This window comes from Schistocerca nitens, chromosome 7 (genome assembly GCF_023898315.1).
Source record: "Schistocerca nitens isolate TAMUIC-IGC-003100 chromosome 7, iqSchNite1.1, whole genome shotgun sequence".
NCBI classification, from domain to species: domain Eukaryota; kingdom Metazoa; phylum Arthropoda; class Insecta; order Orthoptera; family Acrididae; genus Schistocerca; species Schistocerca nitens.
Genome location: NC_064620.1, coordinates 497,973,014 through 497,992,515, shown reverse-complemented (window position 1 = coordinate 497,992,515; position 19,502 = coordinate 497,973,014). Strand labels below are relative to the sequence as shown.

The window sequence follows — 19,502 nt, the reverse complement described above, 5'->3', positions numbered from 1 at the left end:
GAGGAGTGGCTGGTAGTCGATGAATATAAGCTGCATTTGGTCAAGGGCACCACACGGCCATGGCGTACGTCCTACCAATCATGCAGGCGGGATGAGGTTTCCCTCACTCACCTCCGCATCGGGCACAGTCCCTTAACGCATGGTTTTTTACTCCGGCGGGAAGACCGCTAAATCTGCAGTGCTTGTGGCATCCAGATTACTGTCCGCCACATTTTACTTGACTGTCTTTTATTCTCTGACCAGAGGGCGGTGGTTTCTTTGCCACCGGATTTGCCCTCTATTTTGCAAGATGACGCAAGGACTGTGGTTAAGGTCTTACGGTTTTGTGTCCTGTCCAATTTGTTGCCTCAGATTTTAGGGAGAGGTTTTTAATGTGCTGCTGGGTGACTGGCTCACCCAGGTTTTAGGTAAGAGGTCCGCCAGTCACGATTACCTCCTTGTTTCCCTTCGGTTTCTGTTCTCTTTTCCTTGTGTTTCCTTTCGTTTTTTAGTGCATTTCTTCTCCTCTTGTTTTGATTCTGTTTGTGAGGATGTGGAACTGCGTCAGGTCTGCGTCTTTTAGCCGTTCTCCTTGTTCGCTGTCCATCTTAGTCCCTTCACTGCATCTGTTCCTGTTTTTAAGCGTTTGGACGCTGATGACCACGCTGTTTAGCGCCCGTAAACCTCAAACACACACACACACACACACACACACTGGAATACTCTCTTTCAAATTCTGAAGGTGGGAGGGGTAAAATACAGGGAGTGAAAGGCTATTTACCAGAAACCAGAGGGCAGTTACAAGAGTCGAGGGGCATGAAAGGGAAGCAGTGGTTGGGAAGGGAGTGAGACAGGGTTGTAGCCTCTCCCTGATGTTATTCAATCTGTATATTGAACAAGCAGTAAAGGAAACAAAAGAAAAATTTGGAGTAGGAATTGAAATCCATGGAGAAGAAATAAAAACTTTGAGGTTTGCCGATAACATTGTAATTCTGTCAGAGACAGCAAAGGACCTGGAAGAGCAGATGAACGGAATGGACAGTGTCTTGAAAGGAGGATATAAGATGAACATCAACAAACGCAAAACAAGGATAATGGAATGTAGTTGAATTAAATTGGGTGATACTGCAGGAATTAGATTAGGAAATGAGACAATTAAAGTAGTAAATGAGAATTTGCTATTTGGGGAGCAAAATAACTGATGATGGTCGAAGTAGAGAGGATATAAAATGTAGACTGGCAATGGCAAGGAAAGCGTTTATGAAGAAGAGAAATTTGTTAACATCGAGTATAGTTTTAAGTGTAAGGAAGTCGTTTCTGAAAATATTTGTATGGAGTGTAGCCATGTATGGACGTGAAACATGAACGATAAATAGCTTATACAAGAAGAGAATAGAAGCTTTCAAAATGTTGTGCTACAGAAGAATGCCGAAGATTAGATGGGTAGATCACATAATTAATGAGGTATTGAATAGAATTGGGGAGAAGAGGAGTTTGTGGCACAACTTGACTAGGAGAAGGGATCGGTTGGTAGGACATGTTCTGAGGCATCAAGGGATCACCAATTTAGTATTGGAGGGCAGCGTGGAGGGTAAAAATCGTAGAGGGAGACCAAGAGATGAATACACTAAACAGATTCAGAAGGATGTAGGTTGCAGTAGGTACTGGGAGATGAACCACCTTCCACAGGATAGAGCAGCATGGGGAGGTGCATCAAACCAGTCTCTGGACTGAAGACCACAACAACAACAACATTTTTAAAAATATAGTAAAATTTGCACAGAAGTTACAAATACAGATAATTACTAGGTGTACATAATTTTAGTTTTTAAGATTCATAGAGGTAGTTCCTTTCACAAAATTTGTTATTTTGTTACAGGTTCCATGACTTTTATGAGATGACGCCTCATAAGTTTCAGAACAAGACAAATGGAATAACCCCTAGAAGATGGTTGCTGCTCTGCAACCCTGGACTGGCTGATCTCATTGCAGAGGTAAACTTAATGCTTAACTGGGTATCATGCATCTACATCTACACCTACATCCATACTCTGCAAGCCACCTGACTGTGTGTGGCAGAGGGTACTTTGAGTACCTCTATCGGTTCTCCCTTCTATCCCAGTCTCATATTGTTCGTGGAAAGAAAGATTGTCGGTATGCCTCTGTGTAGGCTCTAATCTTCCTGATTTTATCCTCATGGTCTCTTTGCGAGATATATGTAGGAGGGACCAATATACTGCTTGACTCCTCGGTGAAGGTATGTTCTCGAAACTTTAACAAAAGCCCATACCGAGCTACTGAGCGTCTCTCCTGCAAAGTCTTCCACTGGAGTTTATCTATCATCTCTGTAACGCTTTGGTGATTACTAAATGATCCTGTAATGAAGCGCGCTGCTCTCCGTTGGATCTTCTCTCTCTTCTATTAACCCTATCTGGTACGGATCCCAAACTGGTGAGCAATATTCAAGCAGTGGGTGAACAAGTGTACTGTAACCTGCTTCCTTTGTTTTTAGATTGCATTTTGTTATGATTCTTCCAATGAATCTTAGTCTGGCATCTGCTTTACCGATGATCAACTTTATGTGATCATTCCATTTTAAATCACTCCTAATGTCTACTCCCAGATAATTTATGGAATTAACTGCTTCCAGTTACTGAGCTGCTATATTGTAGCTAAATGAGAAAGGATCTTTCTTTCTATGTATTTGCAGCACATTACACTTGTCTACATTGAGATTCAATTGCCATTCCCTGCACCATGCGTCAATTCGTTACAGATCCTCCTGCATTTCAGTACAATTTTCCAATGTTGCAACCTCTCGATATACCAGAGCATCATCCGCAAAAAGCCTCGGTGAACTTCCGATGTTATCCACAAGGTCATTTATGTATATTGTGAATAGCAACGGTTCTACAACACTCCCCTGTGGCACAACTGAAGTCACTCTTACTTCGGAAGACTTCTCTCCATTGAGAATGACATGCTGTGTTCTGTTATCTAGGAACTCTTCAATCCAATCACTCACTTGGTCTGATAGTCCATATGCTCTTACTTTGTTCATTAAACGACTGTGGGGAACTGTATCGAATGCCTTGCAGAAGTCAAGAAACATGGCATCCACCTGGGAACCCGTGTCTATGACCCTCTGAGTCTCATGAACGAATAGTGCGAGCTGGGTTTCACATGATCGTTTTTTTTTTTTTTTTTTTTTTTCAAAACCTATGCTGATTCCTACAGAGTAGATTTCTAGTCTCCAGAAAAGTCGTTATACTCGAACATAATAAGTATTCCAAAATTCTGCAGGAAAGGTAAATGAGTCAATTTGTAGTGACACTGCTTCATGTACCTGCTATTATTGTGGGTCAAACTCAAAACCTCAAAAAAGAAAACTTTCATCCATTGGGGTGTGGAATACTGTGCCTGTGATGAATAAGAATGTTTAGAAATGACTACTAAATTTTTTATTTTACCATTACTGTTTCAGGACACCTGATGACTTGTCATTAGATGGTATAAAGTTCTTCACAGTTGTTTGTAGCATTGTGGGGAATGTATGGCGGTGACAAGACAGGAAAATTGGAACAAGTAAGCATTGAATGTGGCAAAGTATGGGGTTGGTGCATAAGTTCATAGTGTTATTCCGTAAGTTTAATAAACATAACAGATCCACATAACAGAGACTTTAGCCATCAATAATATAGTCTCCTTAACTATTTACAATAGTCTGCCAACATTGGGGTAACTTTTTGATTCCGTGACTGTAGAAATCACGTGGTTTTGAGGCTAAGAAGTTGAGTCATGTTTGGAGCCCATTTTCATCCAGAGAGGTTGTTTGATAGAGTGTGGAAAAGGTGAAAATCTGAGGGCACAAGATCAAATGAATAAGGTGGCTGCAAATGACGTCTTAACTCAACTCCTGTATAGTGTTCTTTGTCAGTCTAACAGCATGCAGGTGGGCATTATCATTGAGTAGCATCACTTCGTACAGCTTTTCCTTATGTTAGCATAAAGACACCATTTGTTGTCACCAGTAATGATACGAGATAGGAATGGTTAGTTTTGTTGACGAGCCAATTGATGATAACCAAGCAGACGTGCACATATGGTCACCTGCTGATTTTTGTGATTTCAGCTGAGAGCATGCAGTACCCATACACCCAATTTTTTGATCCTTTCCCTTTGCATGCTTACATCACATGATGGCGGAATGATCACAGTTCATCACATTTGCCAGTTCTTGAGTACAATGACATATATCATTGTGGATTAATGCCTTTAAACACTTTTCATAAAACCCAAAGGTCTTCCTGAATATGGAGAGTCACTAATGTCAAAACAACCCTCCTTAAAGCAAGAAAACCATTTTCTTCCTGTGCTCTGTCCAATACAAAGCACAACTGTTCCTGGCTGCCTTCACTGCTGTCACTCCTGTATTGAAATCAAATGGATAGATATGTTCAAAATGTTCAGATTTCTCCCCTTGGCACTCCATTTTATAGTGTCCACAGCTCCGCTCACTATCCCAAAATGACAATATGTAAACCCAAGCAACCAGCACACCAACATGAAAAACAAAAATGCTATGAACTTATGTACCAACTTAATATCTGGAGTTATGTAAATCATAAGGTTGATTCGACAGTATTACTTAGAGTATTGCTGTATTACTATAAGTATTTTCCTCAGTAAGTAACACCACCCTTATGACTAAATAATTCCGGATACTTTGCCACATTCAGTGCTTGCTCTTGTAAGCCCTCCAGGGATATAAATATATCACTCAGTATAATTGCACATCATCTGATAGGCATGGTGTGGAAGGATACATTTGCCCACTTCACATCACATGCCAAAACAATCACATTGGATTCAATGACTGCTGCAAACCACCATGGTTTCACTTGTCAACCAACCAGGGTGTATACGACCCGGGACAACCAGGAGATTCGGGAAAAACCCGGGAATTTTTTCATCCGGGAGAAAACCGGGAAAAACCTGGGAATTTTTTGAATTCCTGGGATTTTTCAGTGTTTTAGTTTTCTGTTAAATTTTTGTAATTTTGACTGGTAAGAAGCGATATTCTAACAAAGGATATTACTGCTACTGCAGAATCACTTCAACAATAAAACATAAATGAGAGAAAAAAACGAAAATAACTTAAATTGCAAAGGAAATGTGCCATATACGACGACACACAGTGCTCATGCAAGCGTGTGCCAACAGCAAAATGTGTCAAAGGCTTTAGGAAGACTATGCAATGCTTCATAACTAATTGCCTACGATGAGCATGAAGTCACAACTGTTTACATTAGATTCGTTTTAGCAGTTACGAGCGGGCTCATGCGCAGTTGAGTTGCATTTGAGCAGTAGATTCTCACGCTTCTGGCTACAGGAATGTGGCTGTTGGCTGTGCAAGCAGTTGCAACAAGCAGCTAGATGCTACTGGGAAAAGGGGGCGCCAACTTCATATTCTTGAGGAAAAAAACTTGTTTCACAAAGCACCTAGCATCCAGCGCACATTGGTTTATCGATTATTCATATGATTTTGAAACGCACCCCTGTTGGTTTTTGAACATTTTTGAACACATTTTAAGTTGATTTCTGAATGAATCATAAGTTTATTTTTTAATACGTGCATAGTGTATGTGATGTCTCTGTCAGGAGAATCCTCGTCGCATCTAGAAATAAACTTTCCGCTGACAAAAGGGGACGGGGCTGTACGAGCTGAACGGAGTAAAGCCAAACGGATGAATGCCAATTGCTGTCTGATTATGTGGTTGATTGGGTTTCCGAATCATCAGTGTTGTTATAATTACTAGCGAAATCCATAGATTCAGACTACAAGAATGGAAATAAACGACTAACAGGAATAACAGGTGAGAAAGATAACGTATTATCTTCTCTGTGTATCCAAGAAAATGAAATTTTGACAGAAAATTTTTGGCCAGATCACTACACTAGTAAGGACCAGTTGTACAGTCCCCTGCTAGCAGCAGCATAAGTTCTATTCTGGAAGTAACGCGGAAAACGTGTTGCACGAACACGTAACAACGCCTAACCGGAGAATAATCGCGGGATAACTAAATCTGTGATTCTGGCCGGGTTAGTGAAGTTAATCGGCAAACAAATTTTGACAATGGCAGGAATAACTATAGAACTGGTGATGACAAGATTGTTTGTTAGAACGAGGAAGGAGAAGAATCGGTGATATCACACAAATTATGGAAGAATAAGGCGATTCCAAATTTGTATAAAAATTTCATGATACTACTTTTCGATCTCATGCTTGAGGAACTGGTGCGTGTGAATGAAATATGAAATTATTTCCTAACATAAAGCTTTTTGATTGTAGTAGGCCTAATAGGCATTTGATATAGGTACTTAGTGAATTATATTCTGCCATGTTATAAAAATGACCATTTGTGCCAAAACAGTCTCGTTTATTTGGTGCGTGTTACAAAATTGCTGCAATATTAGAAAGGCCTATTTTGTTTTATCTGTCAGACAGTGACAAAATAGACGTAATCAAATCGAGAAACCACACCATCTTTGGTATTATTTGTATCAACATCTTTTTCAGTATTAGATAATGACATTTCGATTTTTCGTGTAGCAAAACATTGGACGAACTTTGATGAGGTAATAGATTCTTTCGCAGAAAGGAAAGCACGCCATGTAAAGCTGTAGCAAGATTAGAGAGAAAAAAGGCTAGGAGCTAAGAATTGAAGAAATGTGCACTTTCTTGCTTGTCTCGTGTCTTATTGGTTTTATGTTTCCTATATTTAATTTTATGTCACACAAAACAACAAGTTATTAGCTAATAGACAATAAAGAGTGCATATTTTTTTAAGAGTCCTTGTTCTCCCAATTACAAATAATCCCATCCGCTATTAATTGCGAGATTTCTTCTTCATCTCTCTCTCTCTCTCTCTCTCTCTCTCTCTCTCTCTCTCTCTCTGTCTCTTCAAAAAAAAAAAAAAGTATGGGCAGGCTGTCAAACCGGCCGAATGGGAGCAGGAGAGGCACCACAGGACATTTCAATTTCCACTGTCCTGAATATAGTTTGAGGGCATCCGGTACAAAATATACATGTTTAAATTCCACGGAGCGAAATACAGTGACGTGCGATAGAATGCTGTCTGAAGAGATGTGGCACTGCACTTTGGCACACTTAAGACCAAATAACATGTCTTACATTTCCTCGAACAGATATGTTTTATGTTTCAGACTTTTCAGGAAGATGTGCGCTACAAGATGAACATATTTTTGAAAATTCTATTTTTTTTAGTATTGACCTGGTTAGCAAATATCGTAGATCCGGGGCTGATGCGCAGAGCAGTCTGAGTTATAGTGGGTAGTCTCCACATGACCCATGTTTACATTTAGTGATTTTGCTGTTTCTCCTTCGTTTACTCTCACGTCAAATGAAGAGAAAGCGGATATCTGTGGCCAGGCACTATCAAGTGAATTAAAATACATTCACATAGTTACGAAAGGCTGAAATATGTTATTAGTTTTAGATTTTATTTTATTTCCACCTTTCTGAAAGTCAAGTATTAATCACCTTGCAGAACAATAAAGTTATTTTTGTCTGTTTGCTAAAGAAATTTGACTATTATTAACCTTTTCGGCAGAGGCAGTCAATGTATTTGAAACGAAATGTTTAATTCCACAGTCCTGGCTAGTTTCAACTGTTAGCTGCATTTCAAGTGCACGTTTTCATCTTCTAGCACGTATGACATTATGCCATAATAAAGAACCAAACATGATATAATACAGTACTGGTGCTCCAAGAAAATTTACATCCCAAAAACCACATAGGAAAGCTTAATATCAAGTCGAGGTCTACTTCATTGGGAATCTGGACATACGAATGTGCACTTTAAGTATGCATTTTAAATGTGCACATTTTAGTATGGTTCACGAAATTCTGATGCTCTTGGAGTATCCTCTGATGTCTTGTTTCTTTTATGACATAATGTAAGATCTTTCAACTTTTATAGCTGAGCTGTTATAAGTGCTCTCTGGCAACTGCTGAAATGAACATATTTCTCACAGGTTGCGGGAAAATATTGCGAATGGTGGTTTGAAAAGGGTTACTTTCAAAGTAAATATCCTTTTATGTAGGTTGAACTATGTTCGAGAATGTACCATGAATTTCTTAAATTACAGAGCGTTTGACTCTCATTTAAAAATCAACTCTTTGATGACGAGCCATTTAGAAGAATTTCGAACCCTGAAGATCAGACATTTATGTCATTATTAAAAATTTTACTGGCACATTTGTGTGGTATATCTTAAAGTGTAACATGCCCAATAAAGATCAACATTATATGTGAAAGCTTAGCTTCTCTTGTAGCTTATTAACCTTAGATACCAATATTAAATTTGAAAGCTTTGCTTTTCTTGTAGCAACACTATGTATATTAAATTAAACTATTAACTTTCCCTGTTTGTGTGTTCGTGTTACGTAAGTGACGTTGCTGTTGGTTGACTACATCACGTATCCTATGCTCTGAATATCCGCTGTCATCGGCTGGCGAGATCATGTGACATGAGCTATGACTGGCTTACACAAGGGCATCGCAATCTCGATTTCAATGATCGGAAAGTAACATGCGGTGTTTGGTGGGATTCCAATGTATACTTTCGTAATACGAAAATACGCAGTGTACATGTTGCTGCACATAAAAGATATTTCCAAAATGTGTCTTTTTCTCTGAGTTTTGTTTTCTAAAGTGCTGGGAAATTCAACGCCCGTGTATAAATCCATAACCATTCAAAGGACTGATAAGTTTTGCAGGGAAAATACACTGTCACTTAACACGGAAAAAGTGTGTTTTCACCCAGAAGAAAGTGTATTTTTAACTGGGAAATCCGGGAAAAATCCGGGAATTTTTTTTCCTTGTCCGCGTAGAGACCCTGCCAACTGATGTTTACAGCAAACTATCTGGAGTATCTATTGATGACGTTGCTTGGTCTTTGTTGATATCTGTAGTTGACATTTATCTAGCATGCAGACTTGTCAGTTTGTCTAATGTGGGACTGTGTCTAATTGAAGGTTGTGTGTTCAGTGAACAAACTGATGGCATAAGGGTGCACCAAAAATGTGGTTTGTATCTGAGTGTTTATAGTGGAACCTGCAGACAGTGATTGCCAATACTGATGATCAGTACTGTACTGACCACATGGTATCCATCTCCAGAAGTATTTAGTTTTGTATATTTCCAGAAAAAGCTGGAACTGTTACTTCAATGATTTGATTGTAAATAAGTCGTGATTGTTGAAGCAGCCGACATGCAACCCATACTTACTTCGATTTTTGTCTATCCTGGCAGAGCTGCATGACAACCTCCCACAATGTTACAACCAATCATAAAGAACTGTGTACCATTTGATGAAAAGTTGCTAAGTGGCCCGAAATTGGTAATGGTAAAATTTGTGTCACCATAAAAAGTAATTGTCAAAGTCAGTTAAAGCTCTTAAAAAAAAAACAGTAACTGTCGCCACTACCTTGAGCGAATTTGCTGCTGTGTGGGATGGTGTTTGGGCAGGGATAAGTGAAACTTATTTTACTGGATATTATTTTGATTTCTTATTTTTGTGTTAGATGTGTCCAGAATTAAAACCTATCCTGCACATGACTCTTCCTTAAAATGTTTATCATATCTAAGTAACTGTAGAAGTTCATGGAGTTATTCTAACACTAAGATTGTCATTGTTGTGCTGTGTACATTGACATTGTTACATTAAATGCTGCATGAATATTTAAAAAAAGGTCGTTGATGGAAAATTTGATTGTACAATTATTTTCTCAGTGTCATACAGATTTAAAGCAATGAGTATTTATTTACTCTTTAGAAAATTGGTGAAGACTGGATTGTGCATTTGGAGCAACTGCAGAAACTAAAGGCATTTTCAAAGGATGCAACTTTCCAGCGAGCTGTCGTGAAGGTAAAACAGGAGAACAAGCTGAAACTGGCCCAACTGTTAGAAAAAGAGTATAATGTGAAAGTAAATCCTGCTTCAATGTTTGACATTCAGGTATCGTTAAAAGAACATATTAAGTTTCAGTTCAGCAACAAAAATAGTTTTACCTTCTTTCGTAACACATGGCTACCCTTTTGTTTCCATAGGTGAAGAGAATCCATGAATACAAGCGCCAGTTGCTAAATTGCCTTCATATAATAACAATGTACAATAGAATTAAAAGGAACCCTAATGTCAAGATCTCACCTCGTACTATTATGATTGGTGGCAAGGTAAGCAATGAGTGAAAAACATCTACTTTTCTATTGTCGATTATGCATATTGTTAGTCTGTTATAACATTAATATTTCTTCTGTGTAAACTAACAGTGATCACAACTGATTTCCAGCCATAACTTGTTTTGTTCACAATGGTCATTTGCCCGGGTAGCTCCGTTATTTCTCTGTGAAATGTGAATGAGCGTCTTGTTAATGCAAAGGGAAAAATTAGTGCAACATTATATGATTATGCCTATTAACAAAGGTTTGAGCGTATGAAATAGGTTCTCTGATATGTGAATGGCTCAAAGACTTCTTATGTAATAGAACCCAGTACATTGTCCTTGATGTTGAGTGTTCAGCAGAGACAAGGGTATCATCAGGAGTGCGCCAGGGAAGTGTGATGGGACAACTCTTATTCTCTATATACAGGCTGACCCAAAAGTTGGTTAACATTTGAAAATGCACTAAAACACGAAACACTGTAGGTCGAGAGGTATAAATTGACACATATGCCTGAATTGACATGGGATTTTATTGAAACCAAAAACAAATACAAAAGCCGGCCAACAGATGGTGCTGGACAGCAACACGTCAGTGAGGCCACATGAGAATCATGTCAAAAATGAACTGTCATGAGAAACACCTGCTGGAAGATACAACTTTTATGCAGAATGACGCTCCACCCCATATTCCTACACGTGTGAAAGATCTCTTGTGCATATCGTTTGTTGAGGCTTGCATGCTGGGCTGCCATGTCCATCGTGCTTGAGCTCCCAGACCCTAGGCCTCAATCTGTGTGATTATTGGTTGTGGAGCTGCCTGAAGTTGCAAGTGCACTGTGATCGTCCAACGTTACTAGGGATGTTAACAAGACAACATCTAATGGAAATAACTCACCATACCTGCTGATATGCTATAGAGTACTGTTCACAACATTGTCCCTCAGCTACAGGTATTGTTAATGAATGTTGGTGAAATGTTAAGCATTTGTTATAAGGAACAACACCTTTGCTACATATTAATTTTTGTACTAATTATTGCTATTGTATCATCTGAAGTGCCATCTCTCGGCTGTTTCATGTACATTTTTGGTTTTATTAAAACTCCATATCATTTCAAGCATGTTTGTCAATTTTTACCACTGTACCTACATTATTGTGTGAAGAATTGAATTTTCAAACATTAATGAACTTTTGGGTCACCCTATATATAAATTATCTGAGGACAGGATGAGGAGCAATCTGTGTCCCTTTCCAAATAATGCTGTAGAATATGGGAAAGTATTGTTGAATGAGTGTAGAAGGATACAAGATGACAGACAGAATTTCTATTTCGTGTGATGAATGACAGCTTGCTGTAAATGTAGAAAAATCTAATTTAATGAACGAGTAGGAAAAACAATCCTATAATGCTGAAATACAGTATTAGTGGCGTCCTGCTTGACAAAGTTGTGACAATTAAATATCTAGATGTAATGTTGCAAAGTGATATGAAATAAAATGAGCACATATGGACAGTAGTAGGAAAGGTGAATGGTCAGCTTTGGTTTATTGGGAGAATTTAAGGAATGTGTAGTTCATCTACAAAGGAGACCACTTACAGAGCATTTTTGCAACACTCTCGAGCATTGCTTGAGTGTTTGAGACCCCACCAGATTGTATTAAAGGGAGACATGGAAGCAATTCAGAAGCAAGCTGCTAGATTTGTTACCAGTAGGTTCTATCAACATGTGAGAGTTGGGGAGATGCATTGTGAACTCAAATTGGAATCCTTGGAGAAAATACAATATATTAGAGAACAGCCATTTGCAGCTGACTGCAGAATGATTCTATGGCCACCAACATTTATTTCGCTTAAGGACCATGAAGACAAAGGCAGGAAAAATTAGGGCTCATGTGGAGGCATAGGAAATCAAGCATCTCCTGATTGAGTCCTGCAAATTTGATGATAACATTTGGATTCACCATGCATATAGTTTCATAAATAAGGGAGCCAGCATACCATTCTTGACAGGGCTTTCAAGAAACCACCTAGAAACTAGCCAAAGACTGGCAATGCACCATACCAGTAGTTGTTCACATTTTGAATGCCATGCCTACTCCAAATATATTTCTGTCAGTTGTACAAATAAACCCATATTAACCTGTAGTAGTTGCACAGTGTTTAGTACCATCAGTAGTCACTGTGGACTTTTAGTCCACTTAGCGATAAATACAAATTTAAAAGTAAATTAGAATATGCTGTTTACTACGTTTGATTTTAATGTACTAAGTACATACCTTTTATAAAGGTATATTTTTTCTGTCCAGTTCCACTGAAATACTAAGTCTCCAAATATGTTACAATATTTGTGTGGATATGAAAAAGATGTTTAATAATATTGTAAACAGGATGAAAGGCACACATTGGTTACAACAGTTCTTTCAGTTTACACAGTTCAGTCACAGTCTTCTGTGTTTTAAAGATTCTGAACAAATAACACATGCATGTTCCAAACACAGATATTTACTCATTAGCAGCAGCTTTACCTGGTAGGTCTGTTCTTTCTCCTGTCACAGTATACACAATGTCCTCTCTGTTTGTTACCATAGTTGGTGGGCCTTGCTTTCACCCCAATTAGGAAAATTTCACAAATCCTTGAAGGAATATTAGACAGTATGGTACTCATGGCAGCTCGGACTCACATGTGTTCTCTAACAACCTCATAAGACAACTAGCGCAGAAAATCTCTTTGTGGAGTGCAGCTGGCTGGGTTGTTGGCAGCATGAATCACTAAAGAAATGATGCCTCCAGCATTGAGTAATTAATAAAATATGACCATAGGCCATCAGCAAGTGTGTCTTGCACAATTTTAGACAGCACACAACTTGTCACACATGTCTATACCTCCTTTTGTCTTGTTACACATGACTATCATTTCTGCTTTGCCTGTCTCTTCATCAGCACTCTCATCATGGTGGAGACCCGATAACTGTACAAGATTTTTGCCGTTCTTAGCAGTATATGTTACAAGACTGCAAGATTTTCTAAAGGCAAACGTATTTGAACCCATTGGATGCTTACTTGGCTTTGTGAATTCACGTGGCAATTCCTTTGTTTTTTCATGTGGTTCCTGATAAAGTTAGCCAAAAATCTTTTTTTTAGTGTTTCAACCAGCTGAAGATTGGTAAACCAGTTATCCACTGTGATATTCCTGTGAATTCCTTTGATGGAGGTAGACAGTCTCTGAGCTACAGCGACTTACATAATATGGCCCCTCTGGTTTTGTTTTAACATGTACTTCCATATCAAGGGCATAATACATTTTGGCCTCAGAAAGGGCAAATATTTTTATTGCGTATTTGTTTGACTTGCGGGGTATATACAGTCTAAACCGACAATTGCCTCAAAATGCCCCTAACTTCTCCTAGATCGTGAGGTATTCAAAGGGAGTGTATGCTGTTATGCAATTCTAGACAAAAATGTCAAAAGGTTTTGTATTGGAGCTAACTTGTCATGTTTCAGTCTCTTGTCTCTTGTCAACTTGTTGTCAAATTGCAGACAGCTGAGAAGGAAGCAAAATCTAGACAGTGACATGGTGACCCTGAAAATTTCTACCTCTGTGCCATCAATCTTCCATAGATTGTCTGCATTTGGATGGTTAGCCTTCATCATTCCAGCCAAATGCAGTAAACCTATTGGAGCTTGAATGTCACTTGCACTCATAGCATTGCAGTCCCTGTCTCTGGAAAATTTACCCTTCTGGGGCTCAATAAGCAGGCTTGTCTTTTCTGCTATTGTGCTGATAATATCATCAGTAAAAAATATGCTTCCAAATTTCAGTTGGCATTTTCAGATGTTTTAGAGTAGACTTTACACCAGGAACATGGATTATGGTATTTTTGGACCTAGTTCTAACATTTTTGGAAGGTTTGTGTTTATTCCATTTTGTAACCTGATCTTTTCTAACATACACTGGATCATTTTTGATATTGTCAATAGCGTCTTTGCCATCAGACACCTCATGTTCTGTATCACAATTTTCAGGTTGCTCCTATGCCTTATCTACACTTTCTTCACATCCATCATCAAAGTCACCCTCATGATCACTCTCTGCCAAAACCTCAGCAAGCAAGTTTCTAATTCTTTTGGACTTTTTCATATGCAACCATTCTGCAAAATAAATAAATAAAGCAAGTAACTAACCTGAACCTAACAAAACAATGTAACTAGCAGAAAGTAACACTGCAATAATAAGAAACCCCTTGAAAATTAACAATAATATGACAATAGTATCATACCTTTTACTATTACTCAGGTAACACCATTGCTTGCACGGGACTGTGAGTCCGTAATTGTCAACCATTCCACCACCACTGCTCCAGTCCAAATGACACAAAGGAGTAACATAGTACTGCTGATTGTAGGAAGGTTCACGGATCAAGTGATTCTTAGGTCCAACGAGATTAAAACGAAAGAAAAAAAAAATCATCCGTATGGACTGTCAGTCCACACACAACTACTGCAGGTTTAAATAACCAGACTTTTCAGAAGGGCTCTGATTCTGATAATACAGCAATATTTCTTGTTCATTTGTTTATTTTGAATAAAAAATTTACTGTTTCAACTGGCAGACAAACCTGTACATTTTTTATTTACGTGTAGGTCACATCTGGGCAAAAATCTTGAGCTTTCTCCATCTTCATCAGGAGCAATTGAATGTTGTGACTGCTGTCACATTGACCATTTCCAGTCCACTGACATATCAGTTCTGTAACATTTGTATCAAGAATGAAGACCAGCAGCACACTGTTTGCTGTACAATATGGCTGTGAGATATAACTAACACGTATGGTGCACCTCAAAGAACTGAATAATTAAAAGATTTAGCAAGAACAGGCATTTCCATTTAATCTTGGATGCTGTCAGTGGCATAATCTACTACTGTACTTTAAATATAGTACTACAATACAGCCAGTTTAGTCTTTAGAGCTGTCAGCGAACTTTAAATGCAATCTTTAATGCTGTCAGCCAACTTTAAACTGTATATTCTGATAATGCTCTTGTACATTTGAAGAGCGAAAAAAGTGCAACTTGTGGCTGTTATTAAAAACTTAATTAAAACATAGGCAACGTATTTTATGAATCTGATACTTACGTAAATCGTGTTATTTGAAGTACACTGGTGTCCAAAATTAAAGCACAAATGGAAACTTTGCAAGGTTGCATTTACTTTGCCAGAAAACAGTTTAAATGGATGACAATAAAGTAGAAACAGTGTAAAAAATACAGAACGTAAACAATTGCAATATGTGTAACGGTAGACAAAAATGTTCTTCGTTTTTTTCCAACTTACCAGCATTGCTCACACATTCCAGCAACTGATTGGTGTGCTCAGTACGGAGTGTGACCACCTCTGGCAGCAACATAGGCCTGACAATGGTGGGACATGCAGTGAATGATGTCATCAATCGCATGTTGACACAATAACCTGCATTCTTCCTGCAGAGTTGCTTGCAAGTCTTGGGGTGTGGTTGGTGTATGCTGACATGATGTAACCTGTCTCCACAGTGTATCCCAAACATGCTCTATGGGATTCAAATCAGAAGAGCTAGCAAGCCATGCTATGCATACAATATGTCCAATTTCCAAGACAACATCAGCCACCTGTGCTCAATGAGGTCGCGCATTATTGTCCATCAGTACAAAGTCTGGGCTCACAGCACCTCACAACAGCAGCACATGAGGTCCCAAGATCTCATAACAATACCTGACAGCAGTTAAACCTTGTCGATTCACCCGTACAATTTCCTCAAGATCTGTTCGAGTGGTAAACATAATCTCTGCCCATGCCATTATGGACCCTCCTCGACATCAGTTTGTTTCCACAAAGTTTGGGTCTCAAAATAGTGTTCCACATTCCTTCTAGAGGCGAATCAATTGAGAATCATTCTCCAGACCATATCAGGACTCACCTGTGAAAGAACATTGGCTCATTCTTCAACCATACAGGTGGCATGTTGACAACTCCCCTCTAGATGTTCCCTCCTGAGAAGACATGTCAAAGGTACACTCACAGCAAGTCTCTGACAATAAAGGCCACTCTGCCAAAGCTTCCTCTACACCGTATGCCTCGATCCAACGTGTCCAGAAAATGCTGCTAGATCAAATCCCATTGTTGTACAGTACTAAGGTGGTACCGTTGTACCCTTACAACCAAGTAACGGTCCTCTCTTTCTGATGTCACAGATGGTCAGCCCTGCCCGGGTCTTTGGGATACAATTTTGGTCTCTCAAAACTGTCGCCACATCCAAGAAACAACAGAACGATTCACATTAAGCCATTGGTCCAAATCAGTTTGCAACTGTCCTACTTCCTTTCTTCCTATGGCTTTCCAATGGAGAGAGTCTGGTAGGTGTCTTTTCTGTACCATCCTGCACCATCTGTGACTTAGTACATTGTGATTGTGGACAGGTACTACCCCGTTTGACGGGTGCCCTGTTGTCATCGCTCGCATGGTTATCCGTTGACCAGAGTGCCATCTTCGGTGCAGAACATGATTGTAAGGACATTTGTTGATAGTTGGTATGATTGTATCATGACTTGGGCACAGAACAGGGAAATAGTGGTTTGTTGCTTCAATTTTGGACACCAATGTGTATTTATTAGTCATGTCTGAAACATAAATGGGCAACACAACATTTACAATTACAGCTTCTGCTTAGTTATATCATTTACACCCAGTGTCCATCTATATGAATGACAACATCATTGTCACAAATGAAATATTTGCAGTAAAGCCATTACTTCATGTGTGTAAACAAATAGTTTATTACACTTACTTATGTGGTATGTGGTGATAAAAGAATGGGGAAGCTCTGAGGTACACATTCCTAGAAATATAACTTCTCTATGATGTATTTCTTTGTTCAAATATGAACCTGAGAAAGATACCAAATGGGGAAAAGAAGATTTATTTCTGTGCAGTTCATAAGATCTTTAAAAAAAGTCATTGAACATGAAACCAAAAGAGTATGTAAACTGTTCCATCTTGTGAACTGTGCTTTTGTTTGTTTGTCATAGGCTGCTCCAGGTTATTATATGGCAAAGAAGATTATCAAACTAATATGCAGTGTTGGTAATATTGTGAACAATGATCCTGTTATTGGTGACAAACTAAAAGTAATCTTCCTGGAGAATTATAGGGTGACTCTGGCAGAAAGAATAATGCCAGCAGCAGATCTGAGTGAACAAATCTCCACAGCAGGCACTGAAGCTTCAGGAACCGGGAACATGAAGTTCATGGTGAGTGTAGACAAAGTACAAACAATACACCTACCCCAGTATGACTGATTAAGTATAAAGAATGAAGTTCAAAAAGGACAAATAGAAGGCTTTTATTTTCTCATTATGTCAACCCTGTTAAATTCTACAGTTGATGGGCATGACTTTTGCCTTTTAGATTGTATTAGGAGGTTTCATTGAACTGTATGAGTAAATGTCAAATTATAGTGAGAGTGGCAATCGTGCCAATTTTTAATAGCCTAACATACAGCTGGCCACAGGACTGTTAATTCAAGTAGTTCTATACCAAGATGTAACCAGAACAGTGAATAACTGAATAACGATTCACATGTTTCAGAGTGTGAAATATCTTTTCACCATCACTAATACATTTCTATTCAAACTCACCATTGATTTTATCCATAAACAGCTGTAAAGTTGTATGTTTGTGTTAAAGCAGGCCAAAATAATCCGTTGTATTGTGTACTATTTTCATTTTCTAGTTGAATGGTGCTCTCACAATTGGCACATTAGATGGTGCAAATGTAGAAATGGCAGAAGAGATGGGCCGTGATAATATTTTCATCTTTGGCATGACTGTTGATGAAGTAGAAGAACTGAAGAAGCGTGGCTACAATGCTTACGATTACTATAATAGTAACCCTGAAATTAGACAGTGTATTGATCAGATACAGAACGGTTTCTTCAGCCCAGGCAACCCTGATGAGTTCAGAGATGTTGCTGACATGCTAATGAAGTATGACAGGTTCTATTTGTTAGCTGACTATGAAGCCTATATTAAGTGCCAAGAAAAAGTTGGTGAAGTGTACCAGGTATGTGACAGGCTTGATACACTTAAAAATCTCTTCAAGATGAAGATACTATGTATGAAAACTTAATGTATCATGACTATAAATCTATGTTTCTCAGATTATCATTGTCATCATTGTTGTTAATTCACTGTTCTGTTCCCAGAACCAGAGCAAGTGGACAGAAATGGCAATAAACAATATTGCTTCATCTGGGAAGTTCTCAAGTGACCGCACAATAGCAGAATATGCAAGAGAAATTTGGGGTGTGGAACCCAGTTGGGAAAAACTTCCAGCACCGCATGAACCACGTGAAGAGGATGCTGCCAAAGAAGCACCCTCCAAACAAGCTAAGAAGTAGAATGGCTGCCTCCGAAAAGACCGTTTCTGTGTGGCACACTCTGCTGCTGTGTGCAAGAAATGTTTAGTGCGCTTACTGTAAAGAAAAGAACATTTCTTTGCTGGGCAGGTCTGCCACTGAAAGACTCTTGTGTGTATAAGAGTGCTGACATCATGTAAATACATTGTGCTATTTTCAGAAATAAAAGTAAACTAAATTTAATTTTATTTTTATTTATTTTTGCATATATCAGTAGCATGTTTTAACAGGCTGGCTGGGCATTAAAATTTGGAGTGTGTAGAAAGAATGTTTTAAGCTGTCTTCCTCTTACATTACAACCGATGACAAATTTAATTATAAACTGAATTTTTTAAACAAATATTAAGTATTTTAATATAGTACTTGTATTATTACTGCTCACTGCCAGTATAAGCTCCATGAAATTCAGCCTGCACATGTAAATAATACAATCTTCATCACAATATGAAATAAATGTAATTTTAGGAAACTTCTTGTATTAAATTAGATAAAAACTTATTTACAGAACAAGTTTTTTCCAACAACTCTGTTCAGAAAAGTAATTAGTGATATGTTACAAACTATTACATTTCATTTCTGTGGGGGTGTTTTTTATATTCCGGTGAAAATACACTGTTTCATGTAGGTATGGCAGCTTAATAATATATTCTAACAATGGAAAATCCAGGTAGGATCGTAACATTATGAAAAGGAATTCTGATGTTGTTTTAGAGAAATTGTCTACTCATATGTTCTATGAGAAATTAGTCCAAGCAAGCTCTTCCAGTTTTCATTTGATGGTCGTTGATGTATAGCAGAAAATTTCAGGTTTTTGAAAATTTT

The 19,502-nt window shown here is 38.4% G+C and overlaps 1 protein-coding gene across 1 annotated transcript in view; it reads left to right on the top strand.

The window, feature by feature from the left end:
- Positions 1 to 18,863, top strand: part of LOC126195105 (glycogen phosphorylase) — a 171,186-nt gene extending 152,323 nt beyond the window's left edge. Inside the window, exons 10-15 of the mRNA XM_049933575.1 lie at positions 1,859 to 1,973; positions 9,841 to 10,023; positions 10,116 to 10,241; positions 17,292 to 17,513; positions 17,996 to 18,325; positions 18,468 to 18,863. Coding sequence (XP_049789532.1) covers positions 1,859 to 1,973; positions 9,841 to 10,023; positions 10,116 to 10,241; positions 17,292 to 17,513; positions 17,996 to 18,325; positions 18,468 to 18,662 — 1,171 coding nt within the window. The 3' untranslated portion in view covers positions 18,663 to 18,863. The remainder of the gene's footprint in view (positions 1 to 1,858; positions 1,974 to 9,840; positions 10,024 to 10,115; positions 10,242 to 17,291; positions 17,514 to 17,995; positions 18,326 to 18,467) is intronic.
- The last annotated feature ends 639 nt before the right edge of the window (positions 18,864 to 19,502 follow it).